General features: G+C 38.5%; 1 protein-coding gene across 1 annotated transcript; it reads left to right on the forward strand.

Annotated features, from left to right (window-relative positions):
* The first annotated feature begins 8,778 nt into the window (after positions 1 to 8,778).
* LOC137084210 (chymotrypsin-like protease CTRL-1) lies at positions 8,779 to 10,818 on the forward strand. Its single transcript, XM_067450258.1, has 7 exons — positions 8,779 to 8,824; positions 9,004 to 9,155; positions 9,337 to 9,416; positions 9,645 to 9,726; positions 10,091 to 10,274; positions 10,406 to 10,536; positions 10,657 to 10,818. The coding sequence occupies exons 1-7, from the start codon at positions 8,779 to 8,781 to the stop codon at positions 10,816 to 10,818; spliced, it is 837 nt and encodes a 278-aa protein (XP_067306359.1).
* The last annotated feature ends 3,315 nt before the right edge of the window (positions 10,819 to 14,133 follow it).

Consider the following 14,133-nt stretch of genomic DNA (forward strand, 5'->3'; position numbering starts at 1 on the left):
GATGCTCAACATTAACATCACATGAATAAATGACATGCATTAAAGTTGAACTATGTAGTATTTTTGCAGTAAAATATCCAAAAACCACTAGGCCAGTGTTATATATTTTGTTCAGTTGAGTACCAACAATATCCCAGATGTTTCCAACTATTTGTAAATTTTGAGAAAATTGCTATTTTAACTAAGGACAGGGACGTTGCAGCATTGCATTTGAGAGAGTCGCCTGTCAATTGCGTCATATCTGCGTTCCCCTCGGTTTCGGCTTTTATTTGGCATGAGCGCTTTACTCTTAGCAGTGTGAACAACTGAACGCACGGAGTGAAGTCATAACATCGTTTTAAACACACTTAAATGTATCTAATATGATAAACAGAGCTCCATTACCTCAAAATCATAACCGGAAGAGGGGATCTGTGCAGGCGCCCGGCAAATGAGTCCCGTCCCGTCATAATAAAAGTCCCGGTATTCGCGAGGGGGGTATTTGTTTAACAATTGCTCCAGCAGCTGTGCTCAGGTCCATAACACTCGGTCCTGCTCTGCTTTAGACTACAGTAACGTTAATAACCGCATGCATGAACGTGATTTCTGCCCGAGTCATATTTTCCACCGGCTGTGATGAGAAGACCACATCTCCCAAGATGCTGCGCTCACACTTTGCGTCATCAAACTACGCATTTGTTTTGCATAGGCGCCCTCCAGTGGACAAAAGCTGCATAGTGCACCTTTAAAGGGGCACTAAAGCGCTGGGAAGATGAATGTGTATTTAAAATGGGTAATTTATGTATTAGAAATGTGAATTTTTTTTCAATTTGGTGCTTTCTAGGCTGAGAAAAGCCATAAAATGTATTTTTGGCTCATGTGGATTAAAGACAACAACTCCTAGAATGCACTTGCTTCACTGAACTACGAGGCCACTCCCAAAGCCACTGCTACTGGATCACTGGATCACTTACCGACCGCGGCAATGCCCCTACCATTGTGTTCATTTTCATATAATCATTTAGTTCAGTTAGAGAACAGACACTACAATTAAAAACCGAACGTGTCTGTTCAACATAATGTGAGTGAGCCGAGCGAGTGTCACGGCACAAACGCAGCAGGAGTCAGATTAGCTGAGGTAATCACGGCCGCGGCATACATTTACAGCGCGTGTTCAGTCTGGTGCATTTTTAGTTCATGCCTTTGGAAGCTTAACTTTCAAAGGAATTAATTTGAAAAGTTGAAATACTTTGCTCCACCGTTCTGTTTACATGAATGCCCGCAGCTGCCGATAGCGCTGTAAGTGAGGGTTTGCAAGATCATTCGATCATTCAAGATAAAGACCATTATCTTGAAGTGTAGACCTTGTGGTTATAAGCTGTTCTTAGTAAATTGCTTCTGTGCTATAATGCCTGCAGTGATGATACGTGTTTTACTTAATCATTACTCGCATGCTACAAATGTTACACTTATCTTTGATTATACATTTAGAAATAAAGAAAGGACATTAGTTTGACACTGTCTCAGAGTCTTAATTTGGTCGTTAGTTATACCCCTCTTTATCCCACTTTATATAGTTGGAATGACATGAATTTTTTAGTAGTTTTGACTAAATTATTTTAAGTTCACAGACAAAATTACAACAAATAATTTCAAACCATTTAGATTTTGTGAATGTAATTCAATTCCGTGGAAAAGTTTTGAAAACAGCTTTTTGTGTGTGTTTAAAAATAATAAAACAGTCATTTAAACCTTTTGTAATATTCCACAGTATTTTTGATTAAAAAAAATGCAGCCTTGGTGAGAAAAAAGAAAGAAAATTAATATTGACGTCAAACTTTTGAAAGGTATTTAAATGAGTCTATATAAAATCAAAAACATAAAAAATCAAACCAAGTGGTATCTGCAATCAAATGGTGCTAGACATTTTCTCAATTTTGGAATGATTTAAAGGGGGGGTGAAACACTCAGTTTCAGTCAATCTCATGTCAATCTTGAGTACCTATAGAGTAGTATTGCATCCTTCATATCTCCGAAAAGTCTTTAGTTTTATTATATTTATAAAAGAAATATAGGCTGTACCGAGTCTTTCCGGAAAAAAACGAGCGCCTGGAGACGTATCGAGTGGGCGGAGCTAAAGAATGATGAACGCACACAAAGCGGTGACGTCCTCAAGCGTGGAGAAGCCCATCGCTATCGATCTCAGCTAATACAGATATACAGTCTTGTTCAAAATAATAGCAGTACAATGTGACTAACCAGAATAATCAAGGTTTTTCGTATATTTTTTTATTGCTACGTGGCAAACAAGTTACCAGTAGGTTCAGTAGATTCTCAGAAAACAAATGAGACCCAGCATTCATGATATGCACGCTCTTAAGGCTGTGCAATTGGGCAATTAGTTGAAAGGGGTGTGTTCAAAAAAAGAGCAGTATGGCATTCAATCACTGAGGTCATCAATTTTGTGAAGAAACAGGTGTGAATCAGGTGGCCCCTATTTAAGGATGAAGCCAACACTTGTTGAACATGCATTTGAAAGCTGAGGAAAATGGGTCGTTCAAGACATTGTTCAGAAGAACAGCATACTTTGATTAAAAAGTTGATTAGAGAGGGGAAAACCTATAAAGAGGTGCAAAAAATGATAGGCTGTTCAGCTAAAATGATCTCCAATGCCTTAAAATGGAGAGCAAAACCAGAGAGACGTGGAAGAAAACGGAAGACAACCATCAAAATGGATAGAAGAATAACCAGAATGGCAAAGGCCCAGCCAATGATCACCTCCAGGATGATCAAAGACAGTCTGGAGTTACCTGTAAGTACTGTGACAGTTAGAAGATGTCTGTGAGAAGCTAATCTATTTTCAAGAATCCCCCGCAAAGTCCCTCTGTTAAAAAAAAGGCATGTGCAGAAGAGGTTACAATTTGCCAAAGAACACATCAACTGGCCTAAAGAGAAATGGAGGAACATTTTGTGGACTGATGAGAGTAAAATTGTTCTTTTTGGGTCCAAGGGCCACAGGCAGTTTGTGAGACGACCCCCAAACTCTGAATTCAAGCCACAGTACACAGTGAAGACAGTGAAGCATGGAGGTGCAAGCATCATGATATGGGCATGTTTCTCCTACTATGGTGTTGGGCCTATTTATCGCATACCAGGGATCATGGATCAGTTTGCATATGTTAAAATACTTGAAGAGGTCATGTTGCCCTATGCTGAAAAGGACATGCCCTTGAAACGGTTGTTTCAACAAGACAATGACCCAAAACACACTAGTAAACGGGCAAAGTCTTGGTTCCAAACCAACAAAATTAATGTTATGGAGTGGCCAGCCCAATCTCCAGACCTTAATCCAATTGAGAACTTGTGGGGTGATATCAAAAATGCTGTTTCTGAAGCAAAACCAAGAAATGTGAATGAATTGTGGAATGTTGTTAAAGAATCATGGAGTGGAATAACAGCTGAGAGGTGCCACAAGTTGGTTGACTCCATGCCACACAGATGTCAAGCAGTTTTAAAAAACTGTGGTCATACAACTAAATATTAGTTTAGTGATTCACAGGATTGCTAAATCCCAGAAAAAAAAATGTTTGTACAAAATAGTTTTGAGTTTGTACAGTCAAAGGTAGACACTGCTATTTTTTTGAACACACGCCTTTCAACTAATTGCCCAATTGCACAGCCTTAAGAGCGTGCATATCATGAATGCTGGGTCTTGTTTGTTTTCTGACAATCTACTGAACCTACTGGTAACTTGTTTGCCACGTAGCAATAAAAAATATACTAAAAACCTTGATTATTCTGGTTAGTCACATTGTACTGCTATTATTTTGAACAAGACTGTATGATCCAGAATCAAATCTGAGGCTGAAATAAATTGAACAGGGGAAACAGCAACAGCAGGACGTCCATCTCTGTGGTATGTACTGTATTTAGTGGCCTGTCAATATTTGTGCTTGTTTACTCGCAGTTTATGAGGACATGATTCGTTTATGGACTATTGTATGCGACTAAACCTTAGCAGTAGCAAGCAAAACGGTCTACCAGGCCAAGGCACTAATGAACATTGCCCAGGGTGGTCCTGACCAACCATAGGATGAGCAGTGTACCGCCACTGATCTCGCCATTCAGGCAACAAAGGTGGTGGTGCACACGGTTGGTCAGGCGATGGCCACACTTGTGGTCTAGGAGCACCACCTAGCTCAACCTGGCCGACATGAAGGAAACATCAAGTATCGTTTCCTGGACTCCCCGTGTCGCCAGTTATTATATGTTCGCTATTCGCCAACACGGTTGAAACTTCGCCCAACAGGCTACACAGAAGCAGATGGAGGCGATCTGCCACATCTTGCCTTGGCGATTGCAGCTCCTCCACCTGCTCGTCGCTGACCAGGGTGCTACCAGCACACAGACCCCACTTCAGGCCACTCCACTGTGTGAGTCAGGTCCCTGTGTTCTACTTCGCTGCCCCACTGCAGGTGCATTTGTTGTGCCGTTATTCCCATTGGTTCGGAGTCTGGGAGCCTGGCTAGCACTTCCCAGTCCATCCCGCTTGCTCATCCATACAATTAGACTTGGCTATGTAATTCATTCGCCCAGTGTCCCCCGTCTTCAGGGGTATACTGTTGCTGGTGGAGAATGCTCCTTTGCTTCGGGAGGAGATTACAGTCCTACAGGCATAGGGCTTGATTGAGCCGGTCCATCCAGCTGAGATGATGTTGGGGTTCTACAGCCCTTACTTCATCCCGTCCCCAAGAAAATTGGTGGGTTACGGCCAACCTTGGACCTGCATGTCTTGAATTGGTCCCTTTACAGGCTGCTGTTCAAAATGTTGACTCATAAACACATTTTCGAATGCATCTGTCCCCAAGTTTGGTTTGCTTATGATAGATGTGCACTTCCATGGCTCAGTTCACCCTCGACACAGACCCTTTCTTTGGTTTGCGTTCAAGGGTCTGGCCTACCAGTACAAAGTCCTAGCCTTTGGCCTGGCCCTTCACGAAAGTCACGGAAGCAGCCCTTGCTCCCTTGAGAGAGTGTGGTGTTCACATTCTCAACTACCTTGATGACTGGCTCATCCTTGCACAGTCGAGAGAGCAGTTGTGCGAACACAGTGAAATGGTGCTCAGTCACCTCAGGCAGTTGGGTCTTCGGGTCAACTGGGACAAGAGCAAACTTTCCTCTGTGCAGAGGATCTTTTATCTCAGTATGCAATCGGACTTGGTCAACTGGCCAGCGTGCCTCATGGTGGAGCACGTCCAGTCAGTGTTGAACTGCCTTGAATACACTCAGCAAAGGGCTATTATGAGGCAATAACGTACTGCTCCGTATGGACAGCATAACCGTTTTATAAATCAACCACACTTACTTGTCTCCTCAGCGAAAAACAAATATGTGTTTGCTGACACCTCCTATGTATACCCCCACTGCGGGGCGGAGTCCTGCATGCAAATATCACGCATCGGTTCGCATTCTGACGTACATCTCAATTCCCTCCTACAGGGAACGAGGGTTACATGTGTAACCTAGATGTTTTGTTCAAGGTAATTAAAGCACAGTTTTTGTTTTTTTTTATAAGTGAGGAATTTGTAAAAGTGTGATTTTTGGAGGTGGTCTCTGCTGTTGGGGCACAATAATTAAAATTATAATTTGCCAGAATTTTCCAGTTCTAATGTACCTATTGGAGACAGAAAATGCTGTTTTGCAGAATTGTCAATAAAATTTTTCTGTAATGATGGCAATGTATTTTGTATTGTGTTGTATTTTCAGTGTGGTTTGTTCTGGCTGCATTTGGATTTTTTAATGTGGTGGGTACACAAGTATCTGGGTTAGATATTTGAAGAAAGTTGAACCAACTTACAAAAAGTACAACGTTGAGTTAACTTAAAAAAATAAAGCAACCAGCTGCAAAGCATTTTTGAGTTTACTGAACTCCAAGACCTCTGAAGTTGTGCTAACTTGTTTCTTTGAGTTGGACTGGTAAGTTGAAAAAGTTGAACCAACTTTTTGGTTTCAAAGTTGAACCAACTTACAAAAAGTACAAAGTTGAGTTAACTTAAAAAAATAAAGCAACCAGCTGCAAAGCATTTTTGAGTTTACTGAACTTCAAGACCTCTGAAGTTGGGCTAACTTGTTTCTTTGAGTTGGACTGGTAGTTAGATGGACTTACTGAGTAAAGTATAATTAACTTAATCAAATAAGTTTAGTGAACTTTCAAAAATGATTTGGCATAACTTCAACCACTGAAGTTGAGTAAACTCAAAAATGCTTTGCAGCTGGTTGCTTTATTTTTTTAAGTTAACTCAACTTTTTTTTTTTTTTACAGTGTGGCATGACATGGTTAGATTCAGATGGTAAATATCATATATTATTGTAAGACATAATATAACAATATGATAGACCTATATATTAATCATATCATAATATAATAAAATATAAAATGTATTGTTACTGCTTATACATTTTAAATATAAAATGTATTGTTACTAAATGTAATGTGACTACATTGCACTACATTAAATTAACATTTAATGACAATATAATTTTTAAATGAAAATATATATTTTCCTTTTTATAAAATAAACTAAATACTACAAATGTTGCTAAAGGTATTATTTTAAACAAGTAACAACTTTGATATTATTCAAAACATATTTTTTTTAGCTAAAGTGTTTGTAGCAATACATTGTGCCTTTTGCCCCATTCTGGAGAGCCTTTCACCCCACCTGCTCATATATTTATATTCATTATTTTCACACAAAATCTGTTGCTCCATCAATGTTCAATGAAAACATATATACTTTTTCTACAATCATATACTATGGGAGTAGTAAAGCTCATTTTTCTTATAGGGTGAGTTGACCCAAAAATGAAAATTAGACCACGATTTACTTACCAAGTCATCCTAGGTGTAGTATATGATATTCTTCTTTAAGATTAATAAAATCCGAGTTATATTAAAATGTCCTGACTCTTCCAAGCTTTATAATGGCAGTGACTTTGAATTTTTGGAAGTCCACAAAAGTCCATCATAAAACGGCTCTATGTGGCTCCAGGGTGTTAATAAAACTCTTCTGGAGCGAATCGTTTGTGTAAGAAAAATATCCAAATTTAAGACTTAATAGACTAAAATAACTAACTTCCAGTGGTCAGTGGTACACAAGTCTACTTGCACTAAATGAGTAACCACTGACGCAATGTATGTGTGGAGAAGATGGATAGATGTACTTTTATGGACTTCAAAATTGCCCCAACAATTCAATGCCATTATAAAGCTGGGAAGAGCCAGAACATTTTAAATTTAACTCCTATTTTATTCATCTGAAAGAAGATTGTCAGGTGACTTGAGGGTGAGTAAATCATAGTCTAATTTAAATTTTTGGGTCAACTAAACATTTAAGGTGTGCCTTTAACCTCATTGAACCCAGCTGTTAGTGTGCCTTTAGTAACAGAGCTGGGACATACTGGATTAAGCAATGAGTCACCTCACACCTGCCGCAGACTTTAGAAAAGGATGAGTCTGGGCACCAACAAGGAGCTGGAAAAAGTGTGCAACCCCATTATCACCCAGCTCTATCAGGGCGCAGGTGACATGCCGGGTGGAATACCTGAGGGATTTCCTGGAGGGACAGGAAGTGGTTCCTCATCTGGCCCAACCAATGAGGAAGTGGTTTAACCTTAAAGGGATAGTTCACTTTAAAATGAAAATTCTGTCATCCTTTACTCACTCTCAAGTTGTTTCAAACCTGTATGAACACAAGGGAAGATATTTTGAAGAATGTCAGTAACCAAACAGTTAACTGCACCATTGATTTCCATAGTAGGAAAAAAAAAATACTATGGAAGTCAATGGCTCCAGTTAACTGTTCGGTTACTGACATTATTCAAAATATCTTCCCTCGTGTTCAGCTGAAAAAAAGAAATTCATACAGGTTTGAAACAACTTGAGGGTGAATAAAGGATGACAGAATTTTCATTTTAAATTGAACAATCCCTTTAACATTAACATCCAGGTTCATAAATAAGAAATCAACTCAAAATCTGATTTATGTCAACTTGCTGCATCTCAAACAGGCTTCATATGAACTAGCGTTTACATACATTGATGTGTCACGTGAGACCAACTTCTAGCTTGTGACCAAAGCAATATGACACTTACGAAATAGCATTAGCATTTACATATTAACCAATGTTGGCATTATGTTGGCAAATCTGTAATTCTGTCTGTAAGCTATTATTTAGTGGTTACAAGGTTAGTCATGCTACAATAACATCAAAATACCTAGTTGAGGTGAGGCCTGGTAACTTGTTCAGTTAGCTGTTATACTCATTATTCATAATAATTCCACAGGGAGAGTTTTTTGCACATCTGCTTTACAGTTAATGCATTTTAGTGTTTCCTGTATGACTCAATAAAAATAAAACGTATTATTTCCTCAATATCTTGTCTCATGGTTTTGTTAAATAATATCTCATGAAAAAATAACAGCCTAAATCATAGGCAACACACTTATTTCTATGATAAAATGCCTTCATGAAACAAGAAAGTTAGTTGAAGTCTCTCTTTTTTTGCAATCAGAAATGTAGGTGATGTTGCATTGTTTTTGTTTGGCTGACTAACCTATATCAGAATGAGATTGTTGTTTTTTCCTCATATGACAGATACAAACATTCCTTTGCTCCTCCTAACTGAATGAAAGCAGCTGCATGTATTGTGAAATTTAATAGATGCTAGAGAGAATATAAAGCCGGAGAGACACCTTATAGCAAACAACAGCAAGACACAAGCCGCTTGTCAACAACATGATCGAGATCATTAGCTTTTTTGCTTTGGTGGCTTCCACTCTAGGTGAGTTTTTATTAGGATAAAAGGTCACAGATTTAATTTCTAATTGTTTAATTTATGTTATATATATATATATATACAAATGCTATTCGTCTTGATTGTTCAGTATTGTTCTGTACGAAACTAAACAACATTTTTAGTGATATTTTACTCATTTGCCTTTTTATGAACTTTGCTGACAGGATGTGGAGTGCCTCTAGTTCAGCCTTTGGAAATGGCTGCCCGGCCTAATGCTGGGGACAATATAGCAAATTTAGTTGGGGGAAGTGATGTGATCCCTAGTGTTATTAATGGAAGGGAAACACTCCCTTGGCCCTGGCAGGTCTCTATCCAGGTAGTGTTACAAGTTTTAAATATATAATCAAATATATAAAAACGTCTTTTCCAAAGCAAGAAGATGTTTTTTAATTTTTTTATTAATGGATCCACTTCTAATTTCTTATCATATTATAATGGTCATGGATCTCATTCTCTGTTTAATGATGTACTCATGATGTTCTTTAAATTTGAACCAGAGATCCAATGGTGATCTGCTCTGTGGTGGTTCCCTGATCAACAACAATTGGGTCCTCACTGCTGCCCACTGTAAAGTTCAGTAAGTATCTATCTATCTATCTATCTATCTATCTATCTATCTATCTATCTATCTATCTATCTATCTATCTATCTATCTATCTATCTATCTATCTATCTATCTATCTATCTATCTATCTATCTATCTATCTATCTATCTATCCAATCATTCTATCCAGGTATTTCGATTTTGATACAAATGTACAGTATTCATCTAGTCCTGCTATTCCTTTCCCCGCTGTCTTTCTAGGGCTGGAGTTAATTATGTTATCCTTGGACAGAATAACCGTGGCTCCAATAATGAACGTATTCAAGTCAAACAAATTGCTAAGGTATCATCTTTAATGTGATTATTACATTAACATATATGTTTTAAATCTTTAAGTTTAAATTGAATAATTTCAAAGTTAATGACTGTTCAAGGCAGTATTTATATGATCAAAAATGCATTAAAAAAATTAGATTGTGAAATATTATTTGAGTTTAAAATAACATTTTTATACATTTTTTTCAGAATTTTTGATGAATAGAAATAATTACGTTACTTAAATAATTAATAGAACATAATTAGTTTGAAATACAACTCATTTTTTGCATTATAAATCTCTTAAAAACTTTTTTTTAACAAAAATCTTAAAAATGCACACAAAAAAAGAGTTGAATACTATTTCCCCCCCCCCCCCCATACACTTATAGGTCTTCAACCATCCCAATTACAACAAAAAGATCAAGTACAACAATGATGTTGCCCTACTGAAATTGGCCAGTTCAGCACAGATGTCGCCCCGCGTCTCTCCTATATGTCTGCCTGGCTCCTCCGCCAGCATACTCCCTGGGACTCTTTGTGTGACCACAGGCTGGGGCAAAACTGAGACTGGGAGTAAGTCTGCAATTCTTCTCACCTGTGCATTTTAATTGTGTAATAAATAATAACAATAAAAAAAAACAGCAGTTGTTCCTTGATCAGCCTTTCAGACACTTAACTGCCTCATATTCTTCTTTTGCTTCTAGTGCCTTCTCTCATCTTGCAGCAGGCGACCCTGCCAATAGTGAGTCAGAATCAGTGTAGGCAAGAATTTGGTCAAAACAGAATCACTGATGCCATGATCTGTGCTGGAGCCTCTGGAGCCTCATCTTGCCAGGTATATGAAGACAGGTTCACACACATATTACACACAAACTATTAATTTTCAATATTTGAAAAACACACAATGTTAACATTGTCGCAATTCTAATCAGTGATTTCTGTCTGTCACCTACAGGGTGATTCTGGTGGTCCTCTGATATGCAAGAGCTCAGGTGTTTGGTATCAGGTGGGCATCGTGTCCTGGGGCTTTGAAAGCTGCAATGTTAATGTTCCAATAGTCTACACTCGTGTCCCTTATTTTCGAAAATGGATTGATGACATTCTTAAATACAACTAGAGCACCAGCATGAGTATTTATCCTCTAGAGGACACACAAGAAGTCTCTCATCGCCACATTTAATCCCTTTTTGTTCACGGTTTCTGGTCCTCCTGTGTCTGAACATTCTGCCATTAGTCAAAGTTTCCAGATATCCTGTATATGTCTTTAAAACACTTTTTTGTAATGCTATTGTTTTGAATACTGAATATACCTCATGAGCATGCAAATTAAATTATTAGAAGCACAACTTATGTATTCACAATGTATCTGTTTTCATCTAATTGTAATTAACTAATTGCACTCAATAAATATTAAATAAATAATTTTTGGTCTTCTATATTCTTTGAGTATTTGTAACAACGCAATGACGATAATAAGCTTTGTGTGCTTGTATATTGTAAATAAAACTTTATTTTTAAGTTAATATACAGTATGGGGTCACAATACTTGAGCATCAAATCAGCATTTCAGAATTATTTCAGAAGGATCATGTGACACTGAAGACTGGGGTAATGATGCTCAACATTAACATCACATGAATAAATGACATGCATTAAAGGGGCACTAAAGCGCTGGGAAGATGAATGTGTATTTAAAATAGGTAATTTATGTATTAGAAATGTGAAAATATTTTTTAATTTGGTGCTTTCTAGGCTGAGAAAAGCCATAAAATGTATTTTTGGCTCATGTGGATTAAAGACAACAACTCCTAGAATGCACTTGCTTCACTGAACTATGAGGCCACTCCCAAAGCCACTGCTACTGGATCACTGGATCACTTACCGACCGCGGCAACGCCCCTACCATTGTATTCATTTTCATATAATCATTTAGTTCAGTTCAGTTAGAGAACAGACACTACAATTAAAAACCGAACGTGTCTGTTTAACATAATGTGAGTGAGCCGAGCGAGTGTCACGGCACAAACGCAGCAGGAGTCAGATTAGCTGAGGTAATCACGGCCGCGGCATACATTTACAGCGCGTGTTCAGTCTGGTGCATTTTTAGTTCATGCCTTTGGAAGCTTAACTTTCAAAGGAATTAATTTGAAAAGTTGAAATACTTTGCTCCACCGTTCTGTTTACATGAATGCCCGCAGCTGCCGATAGCGCTGTAAGTGAGGGTTTGCACGATCATTCGATCATTCAAGATAAAGACCATTATCTTGAAGTGTAGATTTTGTGGTTATATGCTGTTCTTAGTAAATTGCTTCTGTGCTAATGCCTGCAGTGATGATACGTGTTTTACTTAATCATTACTCGCATGCTACAAATGTTACACTTATCTTTGATTATACATTTAGAAATAAAGAAAGGAAATTAGTTTGACACTGTCCCAGAGTCTTAATATGGTCATTAGTTATACCCCTCTTTATCCCACTTTATCTAGTTGGAATAACATTAATTTTTTAGTAGTTTTGACTAAATTATTTTAAGTTCACAGACAAAATTACAACAAATAATTTCAAACCATTTAGATTTTGTGAATGTAATTTAATTCCGTGGAAAAGTTTGAAAACAGCTTTTTGTGTGTGTTTAAAAATAATAAAACAGTCATTTAAACCTTTTGTAATATTCCACAGTATTTTTGATTAAAAAAATGCAGCCTTGGTGAAAAAAAAGAAAAGAAAATTAATATTGACGTCAAACTTTTGAAAGGTATTTAAATGAGGCCATATACAATCAAAAACATAAAAAATCGAACCTAGTGGTATCAGATGGTGCTAGACATTTTCTCAATTTTGGAATGATTTAAGGGGGGGGGGGGGGGGGGCATTCAGTTTCAGTCAATCTCATGTCAATCTTGAGTACCTATAGAGTAGTATTGCATCCTTCATATCTCCGAAAAGTCTTTAGTTCTATTATATTTATAAAAGAAATATAGGCTGTACCGAGTCTTTCCGGAAAAAAACGAGCGCCTGGAGGCGTATCGAGTGGGCGGAGCTAAAGAATGATGAATGCACACAAAGCGGTGACGTCTTCAAGCGTGGAGAAGCCCATCGCTATCGATCTCAGCTAATACAGATATATGATCCAGAATCAAATCTGAGGCTGAAACAAATTGAACAGGAGAAACAGCAACAACAGGACGTCCGTCTCTGTGGTATGTACTGTATTTAGTGGCCTGTCAATATTTGTGCTTGTTTACTCGCAGTTTATGAGGACATAATTCGTTTATGGACTATTGTATGCGACTAAACATTAGCAGTAGCAAGCAAAACGGTCTACCAGGCCAAGGCACTAATGAACATTGCCCAGGGTGGTCCTGACCAACCATAGGATGAGCAGTGTACCGCCACTGATCTCGCCATTCAGGCAACAAAGGTGGTGGTGCACACGGTTGGTCAGGCGATGGCCACACTTGTGGTCTTGGAGCACCACCTAGCTCAACCTGGCCGACATGAAGGAAACATCAAGTATCGTTTCCTGGACTCCCTGTATCGCCAGTTGCGCTATTCGCCAACACCGTTGAAACTTCGCCCAACAGGCTACACAGAAGCAGATGGAGGTGATCCGCCACATCTTGCCTTGGCGATTGCAGCTCCTCCACCTGCTCGTCGCCGACCAGGGTGCTACAAGCACACAGACCCCACTTCAGGCCACTCCACTGTGTGAGTCAGGTCCCTGTGTTCTACTTCGCTGCCCCACTGCGGGTGCATTTGTTGTGCCGTTGTTCCCATTGGATCGGAGTCTGGGAGCCTGGCTAGCACTTCTCAGCCCATCCCGCTTGCTCATCCACACAATTATCAATCAATCAATCAACTTTATTTATATAGCGCTTTTACAATCACGATTGTGTCAAAGCAGCTTCACAGTGTCCAACAGGATAATATTGCGACAAAATTAGATTTGGCTGTACAGTCGTACTGGAGAAAACAGTGATGTTATCAGCTTATTTTGATTTATCATATAGCGACAATGTTGGCAGATCAGTATTATAGTTTATAGAATTAAATAAGACCTAATTCATACATTTTATTTGTATAATAAGTTGAATGACTTAGATAATAATTTTAGTGTCCCCAACTGAGCAAGCCAAGCCAAAGGCGACAGTGGCAAGGAACCAAAACTCCATCGGGGCATGATGGAGAAAAATAAACCTTGGGAGAAACCAGACTCAGTCGGGGTGCCAGTTCTCCTCTGGCCTATTAACACACCGTGTAAGATTATTATTCTGGCAACCTTACAGGTCGGAAATCATATTAGATTGGAATATTCAAAATTTCATGGTATAAGAGACGGATTTATTTAGGATGGGGCGTCGATTACACAAGAGTATGAATACATGAAAGATCGGAATTATAGCGCCGAAGACGGGTTTTGAGCATGTCGT

The sequence above is a fragment of the Pseudorasbora parva genome, chromosome 8 (assembly GCF_024679245.1).
Source record: "Pseudorasbora parva isolate DD20220531a chromosome 8, ASM2467924v1, whole genome shotgun sequence".
NCBI classification, from domain to species: domain Eukaryota; kingdom Metazoa; phylum Chordata; class Actinopteri; order Cypriniformes; family Gobionidae; genus Pseudorasbora; species Pseudorasbora parva.